At 38.2% G+C, this 12,350-nt stretch overlaps 1 protein-coding gene and 1 long non-coding RNA gene across 4 annotated transcripts; one reads left to right on the top strand and one right to left on the bottom strand.

The window, feature by feature from the left end:
- Positions 1-1,006: 1,006 nt before the first annotated feature.
- On the top strand, positions 1,007-8,631 carry LOC117246809 (G2/M phase-specific E3 ubiquitin-protein ligase-like). 3 transcript variants are annotated; one of them, XM_078163535.1, is made up of 14 exons: positions 1,007-1,076; positions 1,912-2,059; positions 2,184-2,415; positions 2,552-2,627; positions 2,859-3,139; positions 3,259-3,336; positions 3,438-3,514; positions 3,625-3,696; positions 4,653-4,858; positions 5,436-5,532; positions 5,628-5,790; positions 5,919-6,250; positions 6,364-6,484; positions 8,087-8,631. In XM_078163535.1, exons 5-12 carry the CDS (start codon positions 3,089-3,091, stop codon positions 6,027-6,029), a joined length of 855 nt encoding a protein of 284 aa, XP_078019661.1. In that variant the 5' UTR covers positions 1,007-1,076; positions 1,912-2,059; positions 2,184-2,415; positions 2,552-2,627; positions 2,859-3,088; the 3' UTR covers positions 6,030-6,250; positions 6,364-6,484; positions 8,087-8,631. The 3 variants fall into 3 exon arrangements, with proteins under 3 accessions (XP_078019661.1, XP_078019660.1, XP_078019659.1); XM_078163534.1 differs by lacking the exon at positions 1,912-2,059 and having other exon boundaries at positions 1,008-1,076; positions 5,919-6,037; positions 6,106-6,250; XM_078163533.1 differs by lacking the exon at positions 1,912-2,059 and having other exon boundaries at positions 1,008-1,076.
- A 38-nt stretch (positions 8,632-8,669) lies between these two features.
- LOC144459444 (uncharacterized) lies at positions 8,670-10,730 on the bottom strand. The gene is made up of 4 exons (XR_013488429.1): positions 10,690-10,730; positions 9,896-10,006; positions 9,520-9,765; positions 8,670-8,893 (listed from the first exon to the last, which is right to left on the bottom strand). It is a non-coding gene; the product is annotated as an uncharacterized LOC144459444 (long non-coding RNA).
- Positions 10,731-12,350: the final 1,620 nt, after the last annotated feature.

Below are 12,350 nucleotides of genomic sequence, written 5' to 3'. Positions count from 1 at the left end.
GTTTGTGTTTGGCTGCTTCTTATTCATGTAAGATAAAGATAGCTAGCTAACGATGAAGAATGTCACACAAATATATGTCATCACCAAATGTTACCCAAAGCTCAGTATTCTTGCTTGTGGCATTCTGGCCTTTCCAGCTAGCAGTAGCTGCAGCCAACGGAAATTTAGCATTGCTGGAAAACTGATTGGGTTTGGGCATAAAAAACAGAATGCATGATGGGTTTGAGTAGGGCATAGTCCCTACTCTCGGGCTCAGGTCAGGTGCAGACATAAAAAACTATGGAGTTACATTAGGGTCAAAAGTTTTGTACTTGAAAAAATAAAATTTGAAACTGAAAATTCATGTGTTGATCTTGAATTTTGAAAAATATAACAATGTATTCAAAATAAAAATAAGTGTATGAAACGTTTTTTCAGGTTAAATATAATTTTGATTCACTTTGGTAATTCTTTTGAATAAATTATTTATTTTTACTTTTCACTTCCATATATATTTTGACATTTGAGGTCTTATTTTTTTCAGTTGCATGTTTTATCTTTTCAGATTCAGATCTTATTTTTTACAGTTTCAAATGTTATTTTTTCAGTTTCAAATCTTTTTTTCACTTTCAGATCTTTTTTTTTCAGTCTCAAATCTGTTTTTTGAGTTTCAGACTTTTGACCCTGATGCGGCGTGGGGGGCGTGGTATCAACTGAGCTGGGCGTGGAATCATGAGTGACAGCTGAACAAAAAGGCTTGGAACTTTCCCCAGTGACAGTGCCTTCAGGGAACGTAGGAACTAAAACAAATCTAACTCAACACTTATATACACCATATTCATGTGATTGGCAGTGTAAGAATTGATGCCAGTGACAAACTTCCATTTAAAAATCTGTTTTAGACAGTACTGAGCACCAATTGCGGTATAAGAGCGATAAATTATGCCAGATTTTGCAGTTCAACAGCCACATTTTAAGTGCTGATATGTCCGATTTCCACATAGCACTGTGAACGCAGCGGAGTGTTCGCTTGGCTTGCAAAGATGGCGTCCGGCCGGTCGGGTCAATCTGCTGGAGCCCATACATCCAACACACAGGTGAGACATGTTAACTAAGTTTTGGGAAATCATAACAAACATTAAGGGGTCGTTTTTGTGACAACATACATTTTTTCGTGACGTCTTTTAATTTGCGAATTTGTCAAAGCTGGAAAGTAAACATTGAGCTAACGTTAGCATTAAGTAGCTTAACTTTACAGCGTATTAGACACTAGCAGGCACTGCCTGAAAAACACAGACAAACCTATTAATTTGGATAAGGCTAGTGCTGTTTTGGCTGCAGGAGTGCATGGGATGCCAAAAACACCCACAGTAGCCTGTGGTGGAAAGCTACAGTGTGAATGAGGCCTGATGCTATCAGCTAGTGTTTGTGATTTTACTCCTTAGCAGCGGTTTCCAACCTTGGGGTCAGGACCTCAAATGGGTTTGCCAGGAATTTCTAGTAATCAATCAATAATAATCTTTACAATGATAAAAACACAAATTGACTTGGGTCTAGTCTGTTTTAACCAGTTATAGCCCATTTTGTAGCTACCTAGCTCTTTTTTCATACTCATTGCTTAATTTCATTGTTTGTTCAGCATTAATTTGAATCTTGTACAAGCTCACAAGGCTGTACATGTCCTGCAGTGGGAAAATAAAATCCTGCACTAACTTCATCCTGGTTATTCTGCCTCTATTCACAATAATATTCATAGCCTAGACCCTAAATAAAAAACTATTACTTGATTGAAAAAACAAATTAATTTGAGCAAAAAAATGTCTGGTCATCTGAGTTTTAGCCAAAGAAGGTTGGGAACCACTGGGTTAGAGTGTCCAGCTCAAGTTTTTGCCATTAATGTATATTGTCTTTGTTAAATTCTGTGTTTGCCAGGATGTCGACTATAATTCAACGGTTGCTGCAGCTGCACAGAGCCTTATAAGTGTGCTCAGACAGAACCTTTCTCAGGGACAGCAAGAGGAAAGAAGGAAGGAAGAAAGCAGGAGCAGGAATTGTCTTCTGTAGATCAGGATATGGCCAGGTTCTAGATGTCATGGAATTGTATTTTTCATGTTAATTTGAAGGCAATTTGACTAGTTAATGTTTTATATGTACATTTATGATCATGTTTTAAACAAATATATGATTTTTTTTTAATCATGCAGATCTTTCCCTGGATTTTTCACAAGGAAAAGTTACCTTGGAAAGCGAAAGATACCGAGTCAAAAGACCTGTGGCACAGCATCTAAAAAATTCTGGAGGCCTTTTAGTTTCTATGCATACCTGTTAAACATGAATGCAGAGACGACCCCAACCTCATCTGAGGAGATTGAACATGCCCAGGCAGGACTTGGAAAACGACATCTCACCATGTCCTGGGATATGAGCCATGAAGAGGTATTACACATAGAGAACATATTACTTAAAAATTGCACCTAAATGTCTATATTTGAAACATATCACTTTATCATAGTGTTGGGCTTTTCTACAAGCATGTAGACATCATCTAGTCCCTTTGTTACTGCTCTCTTAGTTCTTCAGCCTACTACAAAATGAGTATCCTAAGATGCAGGGACTGACAGGAGGATGGCTACTCTACAAGGCTACAGGTAAGATAAGATAGACTTTATTGTCCCGAAGGAAATTTGTCTTGGATACATGCAGTATCTGCTGTTAAAAGACACAAAAAGTTGACACATACAGTTCCTACATATATACAATCCACAAACAGAGCTGGTAGAGAAAACTTGTAAATATAACATCAATTGTAATACATTGCCATTCATATAACTTGCCCAAACAAACACAACTGAAATGATCCAAACAATGTTGCATTACAGGTGGTCAGGGTAGAAGGAGACTGATTATGATTCCTCCTGATTCTGATGGATACACTGGGACCCTTATTCGCACAGTTTCAGGGGCAGGAAAAACACCCTGTATATTGTGCCTTTGCAACATGAGTTTGACCTAACACCGCTACCTCCAGATGCTATTGAATTCCAAAGTATGCCAAAAGCACAATGCCAAACGTGCAAAGTGAGTTTTCCTTTGCCGATTTTGGCCCTTCATGTTCAGGAATGCATGGTGTCTCAGAGACTCAGCATCAGAGGATGTTGAGGTAAGTATTGCTACAAAATATATGTGATGTTGCATTGTGCAAGTACAACTTATTTAAAATGTTGACTGTTGTTCTCTGAGTTATAACAGAATATTTGTGGGTCATTTGTAATATCTTAGACATGTCAAAGTGAGGTCCAGATTGTTTCCATGACAGCCCCCTCTGTGCACTGTGACCCAGAGACATCCGTTGAAGAGGTACAGTACTTGATCTTATTGTACTTCCTTTTGAAATGCCTGCATTGACATTTTTTGTATGGGACAGTTGCTAATATTCAAACTTTTTTTCTCTCTATCAGAAACTTCCATGTCCTATCTGTTTCTTGAAATTCACACCACAGTTCCTAGAGATCCATGCTAGCATGTGTGGAGAAAGGTATTTGAGATGGTGGACATTTATGTCAATTTTAAATGTATATGTTACTTAAAGTACTTGGGTTTTTTTTTCTATTAGTACCAATACTTGTCTCCCTTGTGCTTTTTTAGAAGAGAGGAAGATTGTAAGTTCGCTGAGACACCTGCCATGAGCCAGGACAATGGAGTGGAGCAGAACAAAAGGTAAATACTGTGTTGTCTAAAGATATAAATTTCTTCATCCTACAAGGATCTTCATTCTACAGAGCTTTTGTATTCAACATTAGTGGTAGGGGTGTAAAGCAGAAGTTTAATCACGATACGATATTATAGGGATGATACTATTTCAGTTCAGTTCAGGGGCCTGCAATCGATATAAGACGATATCTGATCCATTTAACACAATCAGTTATATTTACAGTTTGTGAACTTACAAAAAGCAACTAAAATATTATTTCACAATTTTGTTATTGAGCTCTTCTAGACATTTAAATGAAAAACAATCTATTCTTTTTAATAAAAAGAATACAGATAGACCATAGACTGTATATAAGAAGTGGGCGTAACAGCTGTGACGTCACCCATTGGTTTGTGGACTCTGGTTTTGAAGCCAATAGTTCAGAGATTTGAAAACCACGCCCTGATGCGTACCCTGCTTTATCGTCAAATATCAAATCAGGCCAACATTTAAAAAATTAACATCATACTGTATTGAAGAAGGCTTTAAACTAGTGATTGACACATAAACACATTTTGAAAACGTTTACTGAGGTTATATATCAAGCGAGAAGTAGGTGAATTCTCCATTGACTTGTATTGAAACAGAAGTCTTTTTGCAACCAGGATAGTCGCCCCCTGGTGGCCTTTAGATAGAATGCAGTTTTAAGTTACTTCTGCGTTGGCCTCATTTCAGAGGACGGGAACTCCCCGCCTGAGATAGACCTATTATACTCATTGCTCTTTTGGAGTTACAGTTCTGTTATTGCAGGAAAAAACTGGTCAATTTCAAAATAAAGGCATGTCTAGATGATGATGTGGATCGATGTTTTCACTTTGCAACGATGATATTGGATTGTTGATCATATATTGAGCCATATCAATGTATCCGTACAACCCTAATTAGTAGTTTACATCCATTAATTATGTGTTTTATTTGGCAGTGTTGATGATGTATTGGACATCATTTGTCAAAGAGTTGACACAGAGAAATCGTTCAACATCCAAATCTCAAGAACGAACATTCTGGAGAGAGGCATTCTGCAGTGGCAACGTCAAAAGAGAAATTCATCCACTGCTTCTCTGAAAGTGACCTTCTTTGGAGAGGCAGGAGTAGACACAGGTGCTCTCCGTAAGGATTTTCTCACAGGTAAAACAAAACAAACATATTTGCATTAGAATGTTATAAAGCATGTGGAAAATCAGTCCACTGAAACATTTTTTAAATTTCAGCTTATTATGTATGTTATACTATGGTTAAAAGGGCAGCTAACCCAAAATTTGTGAAGAAATTTTACTCTTATCTGTATCCTACTTATTGAAGGATCTCTATTCTTGATTTGTGTGTTATGCTGTTGTGTGTTAGTTTTTCTGTAATATACATAGAAAAACTGAATATAACCCCATTAATTGAGAGTAGTGGCAGTCTTCTCAACAGCCCAAATTAGACAACCCCTTCAAAAACTATATGGATGGCTACATAGACATATTGTCAGACAATTTCTACATTCATATTTTGACATGATTCTACTGTGTATTATTTCATACATGGCATACATTTTCTACTCATTAGTCACCTCTCACTCTGAAAAGAAGGTCTCACACACACATTTATATTTTGGTTGAACTTCCAATTAAACTATTCTGGTCTAAAAAAAAATGACTAATACTTGACACAGAAGGCACATGAGCACCAGAGTAAATGCAGTTTGTACTTATGTGTACAGAAATGGTGGCAGGAATTGAGGGTCGTTTCTTTGAGGGACCACAGCATCAGAAGAGCCCACGATACTCTCTGACTGACTTAGACAGTGGCCTCTACAGGTGTGTTTATTTTTATGCAAGTAAGGACAAACTGTTCTTTTTGTTAAATGTTTTCTAACATAAGTAATCCATTAATGCTCAGTTTGTGTAAATAGGACTGTTGGAGAGATTTTGGCTGTTAGTTTGGCACAAGGTGGCCCAGCCCCTGCCTTTTTCAGCCCATGGACCTACAGTTACCTCTGTAGTGGGAAGATAAACCCAACAGTTCTCAACAGTGATGCAGTGGCTGATGTCCAGTTGCGAGGGTTAATTGAGCAGGTATGATCTCTATATGATGGAAATGCTGGGTTAATGAAAAAAGCATTCTTTGTCAAATGATATTTTCAGGTTTACTTGTAATATGGCACAGAGATGTTCTTCCTGGTAATTTATGTTTTTATTTTCAGGTTGAGTTGTCGACTGACCATTCAATTAAAGACCTAACTGATAATCTTAAATTGCGGATATACTGGAGCTGTCACAGTTCAAAACAAGGAGTCCATTGTTCAGTATGCTAGGATACAAGGTATTTTTATATATGTATTTATAGGAAAATACAATGCACGAGTATTTTTTTAATTTCTACTGTTGTAGGGCCATAATACTCCATGCAGTGCTGAGGTTGCAGCCTATGTTGGAACAACTAATGGAAGGCCTGCAGCTGTATGACCTTCTTTTGCTCATCAGGCAGTACCCAGATATCTGCCGACCCCTGTTTGTTCCTGGAGAAGATGTCAAGGTGAGCAAAACAAGTGTGACCATTTATTATTATGAAGAAGATACACTAACTTGCTGTGAAATTTCATAGTAAAAGGGTGACTTAATTTACATCTTGATTTTGTCTCATCATAGGTCAATGCAGAGTTTGTCATGGCATCCATTCTCCCTCAACTGAGTGACAAAGGGACTACCAGGCATCAGGTTGAGCTGGAGATGATTAACTTTGTACAGGACTTCGTTTATTAAGTTGAAGGTATATAGATTTTTATCTCCTGCAAATCTGAACTCAAAAACTGTCACATTTGAGTGTTTGGTGACAAAACATTGAAATTTGTGACCGCTTGTAGTCTTTAAAAAAATAGCCAGCTGCCACCTGTAGTTTTCACTGGTATTAAACAGGTTAAAGTTTTATTCTCCATGACAAATCCTGATGGTAATAGCTATTGTTTGCCAGGGCACTGTGTTTTAAAATCAGAGGCCAGCTCTCTCATTTATTTTTTGAGCAAGGCCATAATCATAATAAGCATACATAAAGGTGAGACCTACAAATGATTCATTTAGGGATGCACCGAATATTCGGTAACTGAATATATTCAGCCGAATATTGCAAAAAAACACACATTCGGTATTCGGTGGAATAAATTAAAAGCAAGGCCAAATAATAGCGGCGTGTTTTGATAACGCGATCAAACGGCGTGCCGTGACGGGCGGAATAAAATGTCGGCAGTGTGGCGATCCGTCCCTCACTGCACTCGCATTTGCGACTAAAAATAGTTTTGAGCGAGCAAAATAGGCTTAAATCATTCAGCACGCTGTGCGAGCAGCCTACAGATTTCAACCAGCAGCAGAAACGAAAGGCGAATCCCACAGATTGTGGGTTGAACGGGGGTCACAGACACAGACAGTAATGCATTCCTGTCAATTAGGGCGGCCATCGGTTTACCGGGCGACGGAGAAGTTGGCTCCAATAATATCCTCTTCTTGGTGTCATGACTGCCCAGAAGTACCTGAACAGCTGAGCCAGCCGAACACAGGTATGTGACGTGTCAGAGGAGCCTTTCACACTTCTGTCTTTGTGTCAGTAACGGTCCACAAACCTCACCGCACTTTAGGGACTGTTCTTTACTTATGAAGGGACTGTCAGGGGAGGAGGGTGGCTGGTTGATTTTTATTTCATTTATTTATTTTATTTTGTTCCCCCCTATGTTAATCACTTATTGATGCTGTTTTTGAAGTATGAATAAGTCAGTAAGTAATTTATTCCATTGAAATATCATTGAGGTATTATAGAAAAGTGATTTATCTTTTCATAAATGACAAAAGGCACATCTGCCTCATTTTCGCTGTGGTATCGTGATACTACTCAGAACCATGATATTTTCATTGGTATCGTACCGTGGGATCCAATTTTGGTACCGTGACAACACTAATTTCGAGGGGGTTCATCTGCAAAAACTAATGAAAAACTAAACAATGATATTCGGTATTCAGTACTCGGCCAAGCGTTTAATAATCTTCGGCTTCGGCCACAAATTTTCATTTCAGTGCATCCCTAGATTCATTGTTTCCTAAACCTGACAAAGACAAATCATCTCCATTCCATGTAGAAGTACTTACTGCTAATAAAATAACACAGTATCCATTATCCATTATTATAACTATTGGGTCTGGTTGAGATAGTCGATTATCTCCAAATATGAAATCATTTTAAATTTTTGGATCAGCTGTTCTTTTGTGGCTGAGAGTACCTCTGTCTAACTCACTTATTTAAATTCAAGAACTGCACTGCCATAAAGGAAAAGTAAATGTTTAACTGTCACATACACTTGTTTTTTTTAATCTATTTGCTTCATAGCTGAAGATCAGGGGCATGTGGATGACAAAGACAGCCCAGGTGAAGATGACAAAGATGGCCCAAAGACCAAAAAGATCACACCTGCGAGGTTTCTGCAGTGGATCACAGGCCAAGGTCACATCCCACTCCTTCTTCAGAGAAGAAGGATTTTGCTGTAACGATCAAGTTTAACCATGACTGCAATGCAGACTTCGGGCATCACAAAGTCTGTTACCCTGTTGTGTCAGCATGTTCCAAGACTGTTGTGCTACCTGTAAGACATATGAGGTCCTATGACCAATTCAAAGAGGTTCTGAAGGAGGCTTTTCAGCTAGGCCAAGAATTCAACAATGTGTAATTCCATTAAATGTGTCTGTTTTCAAGGTTAAACTACAACCTAAATGTTTAGCACCAATTGCTATTGTTTACTCTGTTCTGATTTTAAAAAATAGTACTGCATTTGCATTCCAAGAACTTGTTATATAACAGTACTGTTGAACAGTTTTAAAAGACAAATATCCAGGTTTGGAAGTACTTGGCTTCAACAAATAAACATTTAAAACCCATTTGTTGTAAATTTATTGGTGTTCAACTGGTTAAACCCTTGAAACACAATGTTTGCATCTAGGGTAGATGATTTAGTACATAGTTCAGCACAGTGAAATAAATGTCTCGTCCGTGGGACTCTGATGGTCTTGTTACATCAATAGTGGCCCTGAGGTCTGCCATATCCTGCTCACAGAGGGGACAATGAACAGGTGGAAGAATCACTCCAGAACTGGTTGCGTCTGGCTCACTGGCAGTATTGAAATCAAGATCCTCGATTTCCTAAATTAAAAAAAGCAGATTTAAAAATTAGTTATAGAATCAGAGGACAAAGTCAAACTATAAAGGCAAGCAGGTTTTTAATTAGATCTACATGTGAACAGAACTGAAACTATGCTGATGCATGAAGTATCAAAATAGTATCAGTTCTTTTGTCCCCCCCCCCCCAATGTGGCCAAAGAAATACAAGCCTTGTTCATGTATCAAAACAGTTCAACTATCTATCAAAATATATTATTTAGAAGTCGCCATATTTAAAGTACCGGTTGTTATATGCTGTGCAAATATTGCATTTTAATAGTTTTAAGCATCACCTTGATATCAGTAAGTGTTTTTTTATTAAGCTCTCAGCAATATGAATTTTAATGAAATTAACTGTTATCTCTTGCATTTATTTGATGCTGGTTACCTTTATAGAAACAAGTTTTTTTTTTTATAAATGACAAAATAATACTTAAAAAGTAATTACATTTTTCGTCCAATTATTTTCATGGTATAAGTTTGGAGTTCTTCCTTTACAGTGTGCTTGTCTAAAATCTTTCAAATGAAATGGTGTGAACATTGTTATTATATGATATAGGAACACAGTTAATACCCTGTCTGTTTAAAAAAAATCTTTTAATTAGTACCTCTGCCAGGTCTGGAGCATCAACAGGATTCTGGAGGAGTCCCATTGTCCACAGTTGTTGTGGGGACAGATGTTGCTCTGTTCTTAGTGGGTGATTATCCCAACCCACCCTGAAGACATCGAGATCCCTCTGCAGACGTGGAAGAAATACATGCTGGGCACAGAACAGGTGGATGCTGTCAGAAGGATCTAGTAGACCTTCATCGTTGAAACTGCCATCCAAACGTCTCGCCACAAACGCTCTATTCTGTTAAAAGAAAACATAAGAATACCCTCATGTTTGTACAGTATATTTGAACTTTCACAAAGTATGACTGTGGAAGGCAACATCTGACATGATTAATTCTATTGAATATTATTTTTTAAAAAATATATACCTTTGATTGTGCACACTCTTTCCTGACAGGAAACTTCCCCTTCCACAGCCTCTAATAGTGAACACGCATCGCGCTATGCCCACATTTTCCACTCCTTGGTCACCTCTCACTCTAAAAAGAATGTATCACACACAAATAAATACTTTTTTAAAAAGTTATGTTTAAAAAATACATACGCTACAGTAACTTTTAAAATCTTGAGAGCTCCAAATACATAACTTTGAACAAAATAAAAACCTAATACTGTATTAGTCTTAAATACAAATTTACAAATAAAAGGCTTTAAAAAGTATTAAGTTGTCTTACAATTACAATTTAGATTGTCTAGGTCTTAAATATTGCTGCCTTCAAAGTGTCGGAGCCGATAGAGCTCAAAATGCTAATGTTGTTAATTCATACTCAATGTCGAGGATGTTGTTGCAGCTTCGTCTTACAACCTTAAACATGACGAGCCAAGACTCTAGATTTAATGATCTGTTAAGTTCTGAAATAGATTTTTATGAAAGACAAGCGAAAAACAAGGTGTTTTCTGGTTTTGGTTTAATTTTTATTCCAATTGCTGATTTGTGCATAACTCTTTCTGGTCATTTCACTGGTCAAATTATTGTGCAGTGATGTGTAAAATGATTGAAATGATCCAACCGTTCAAACAAGAATACTGGAGCTGATGGCCAGCTTAACATTTGTTTTACATCCAACATATTACAACCATTATACATCTTTAACTGACAGCTAATGCACAAATTACTGAGGAATGAGTACCACTGTGAGCTACACCGATTTGTTGGTCTTACCTTAATGGAAAGCCATACTTTTGCACTGCCTCTAAGAAGAAATCAGCAGTGGATGCTTTATTATTGGTCGCAGCACCCAGGTACATGATCTGGAGCAGAGAATATCATCATTCAGTGGGAAAAAAAAAGTCAGACCTGTAAATGTATGTAAATAGAAGCTTGTTCACATATATATATATATATTATATATATTTATATATATATAATGTGCATATACGAGGTGCGTCACAAAAGTAACAGGCCTGGGGTCACATAAAATATATATCAAATCTAAAGTACAAATTACAAGTTTTCCCCTTCAGAACAATTCCCCTCGAGTCCAACGCACTTTCCCATCCTTCTCCGCCATGCCTCCATGCACTCCTGGAAGGATTCTCCTGGGATTGTCCACAGCTCCATCCTCACGGCCCTGTTGAGGCTTCCACATCCAGAAAATGTGTCCCCTGGATGAAACCTTTGAGCTTGGGGAAAAGGAAACAATCCTAAAACACCTCCCTACTCACCTGACCTGGCTCCTGGTGATTTTTTTTCCCCCAAGCTTGACCTTGGGGAAAATCACCTGGAGCCACAAAAATTACCTGGAGCTGTGGACAATCTCAGGAGAATCCTTCCAGGAGTGCATGGAGGCGAGGCGGAGAAGGATGGGAAAGTGCATTGGACTCGAGGGGGATTGTTCTGAAGGGGAAAACTTGTAATTTGTACTTTAGATTTGATATATATATATATATATATATATATATATACACACATATATATATATATATATATATATATATATATATATATATGTATATACAGTACAGGCCAAAACTTTGGACACACCTTCTCATTCAATGCGTTTTCTTTATTTTCATGACAGGCATCAAAACTATGAATGAACACATGTGGAGTTATGTACTTAACAAAAAAAGGTGAAATAACTGAAAACATGTTTTATATTCTAGTTTCTTCAAAATAGCCACCCTTTGCTCTGATTACTGCTTTGCACACTCTTGGCATTCTCTCCATGAGCTTCAAGAGGTAGTCACCTGAAATGGTTTTCCAACAGTCTTGAAGGAGTTCCCAGAGGTGTTTAGCACTTGTTGGCCCCTTTGCCTTCACTCTGCGGTCCAGCTCACCCCAAACCATCGGATTGGGTTCAGGTCCGGTGACTGTGGAGGCCAGGTCATCTGCCGCAGCGCTCCATCACTCTCCTTCTTGGTCAAATAGCCCTTACACAGCCTGGAGGTGTGTTTGGGGTCATTGTCCTGTTGAAAAATAAATGATGGTCCAACTAAACGCAAACCGGATGGGATGGCATGTCGCTGCAGGATGCTGTGGTAGCCATGCTGGTTCAGTGTGCCTTCAATTTTGAATAAATCCCCAACAGTGTCACCAGCAAAACACCCCCACACCATCACACCTCCTCCTCCATGCTTCACAGTGGGAACCAGGCATGTGGAATCCATCCGTTCACCTTTTCTGCGTCTCACAAAGACACGGCGGTTGGAACCAAAGATCTCAAATTTGGACTCATCAGACCAAAGCACAGATTTCCACTGGTCTAATGTCCATTCCTTGTGTTTCTTGGCCCAAACAAATCTCTTCTGCTTGTTGCCTCTCCTTAGCAGTGGTTTCCTAGCAGCTATTTGACCATGAAGGCCTGATTGGCGCAGTCTCCT

Source organism: Epinephelus lanceolatus, chromosome 21 (genome assembly GCF_041903045.1).
Source record: "Epinephelus lanceolatus isolate andai-2023 chromosome 21, ASM4190304v1, whole genome shotgun sequence".
NCBI lineage: Eukaryota > Metazoa > Chordata > Actinopteri > Perciformes > Serranidae > Epinephelus > Epinephelus lanceolatus.
The sequence above is the reverse complement of the archived record's forward strand: the minus strand, read 5'-3'. Positions and strand labels throughout refer to the sequence as shown.

What these genes read in the sequence shown, in the direction of transcription:
- LOC117246809 (XM_078163535.1), top strand. Translation starts at nt 3,089, where the DNA reads ATGTTCAGGAATGCATGGTGTCTCAGAGACTCAGCATCAGAGGATGTT. An exon ending in GGAGTGGAGCAGAACAAAAG is followed by an intron (nt 3,697 to 4,652) that starts GTAAATACTGTG and finishes TTTATTTGGCAG; the next exon opens with TGTTGATGATGTATTGGACA. An exon ending in TGCGAGGGTTAATTGAGCAG is followed by an intron (nt 5,791 to 5,918) that starts GTATGATCTCTA and finishes TTTTATTTTCAG; the next exon opens with GTTGAGTTGTCGACTGACCA.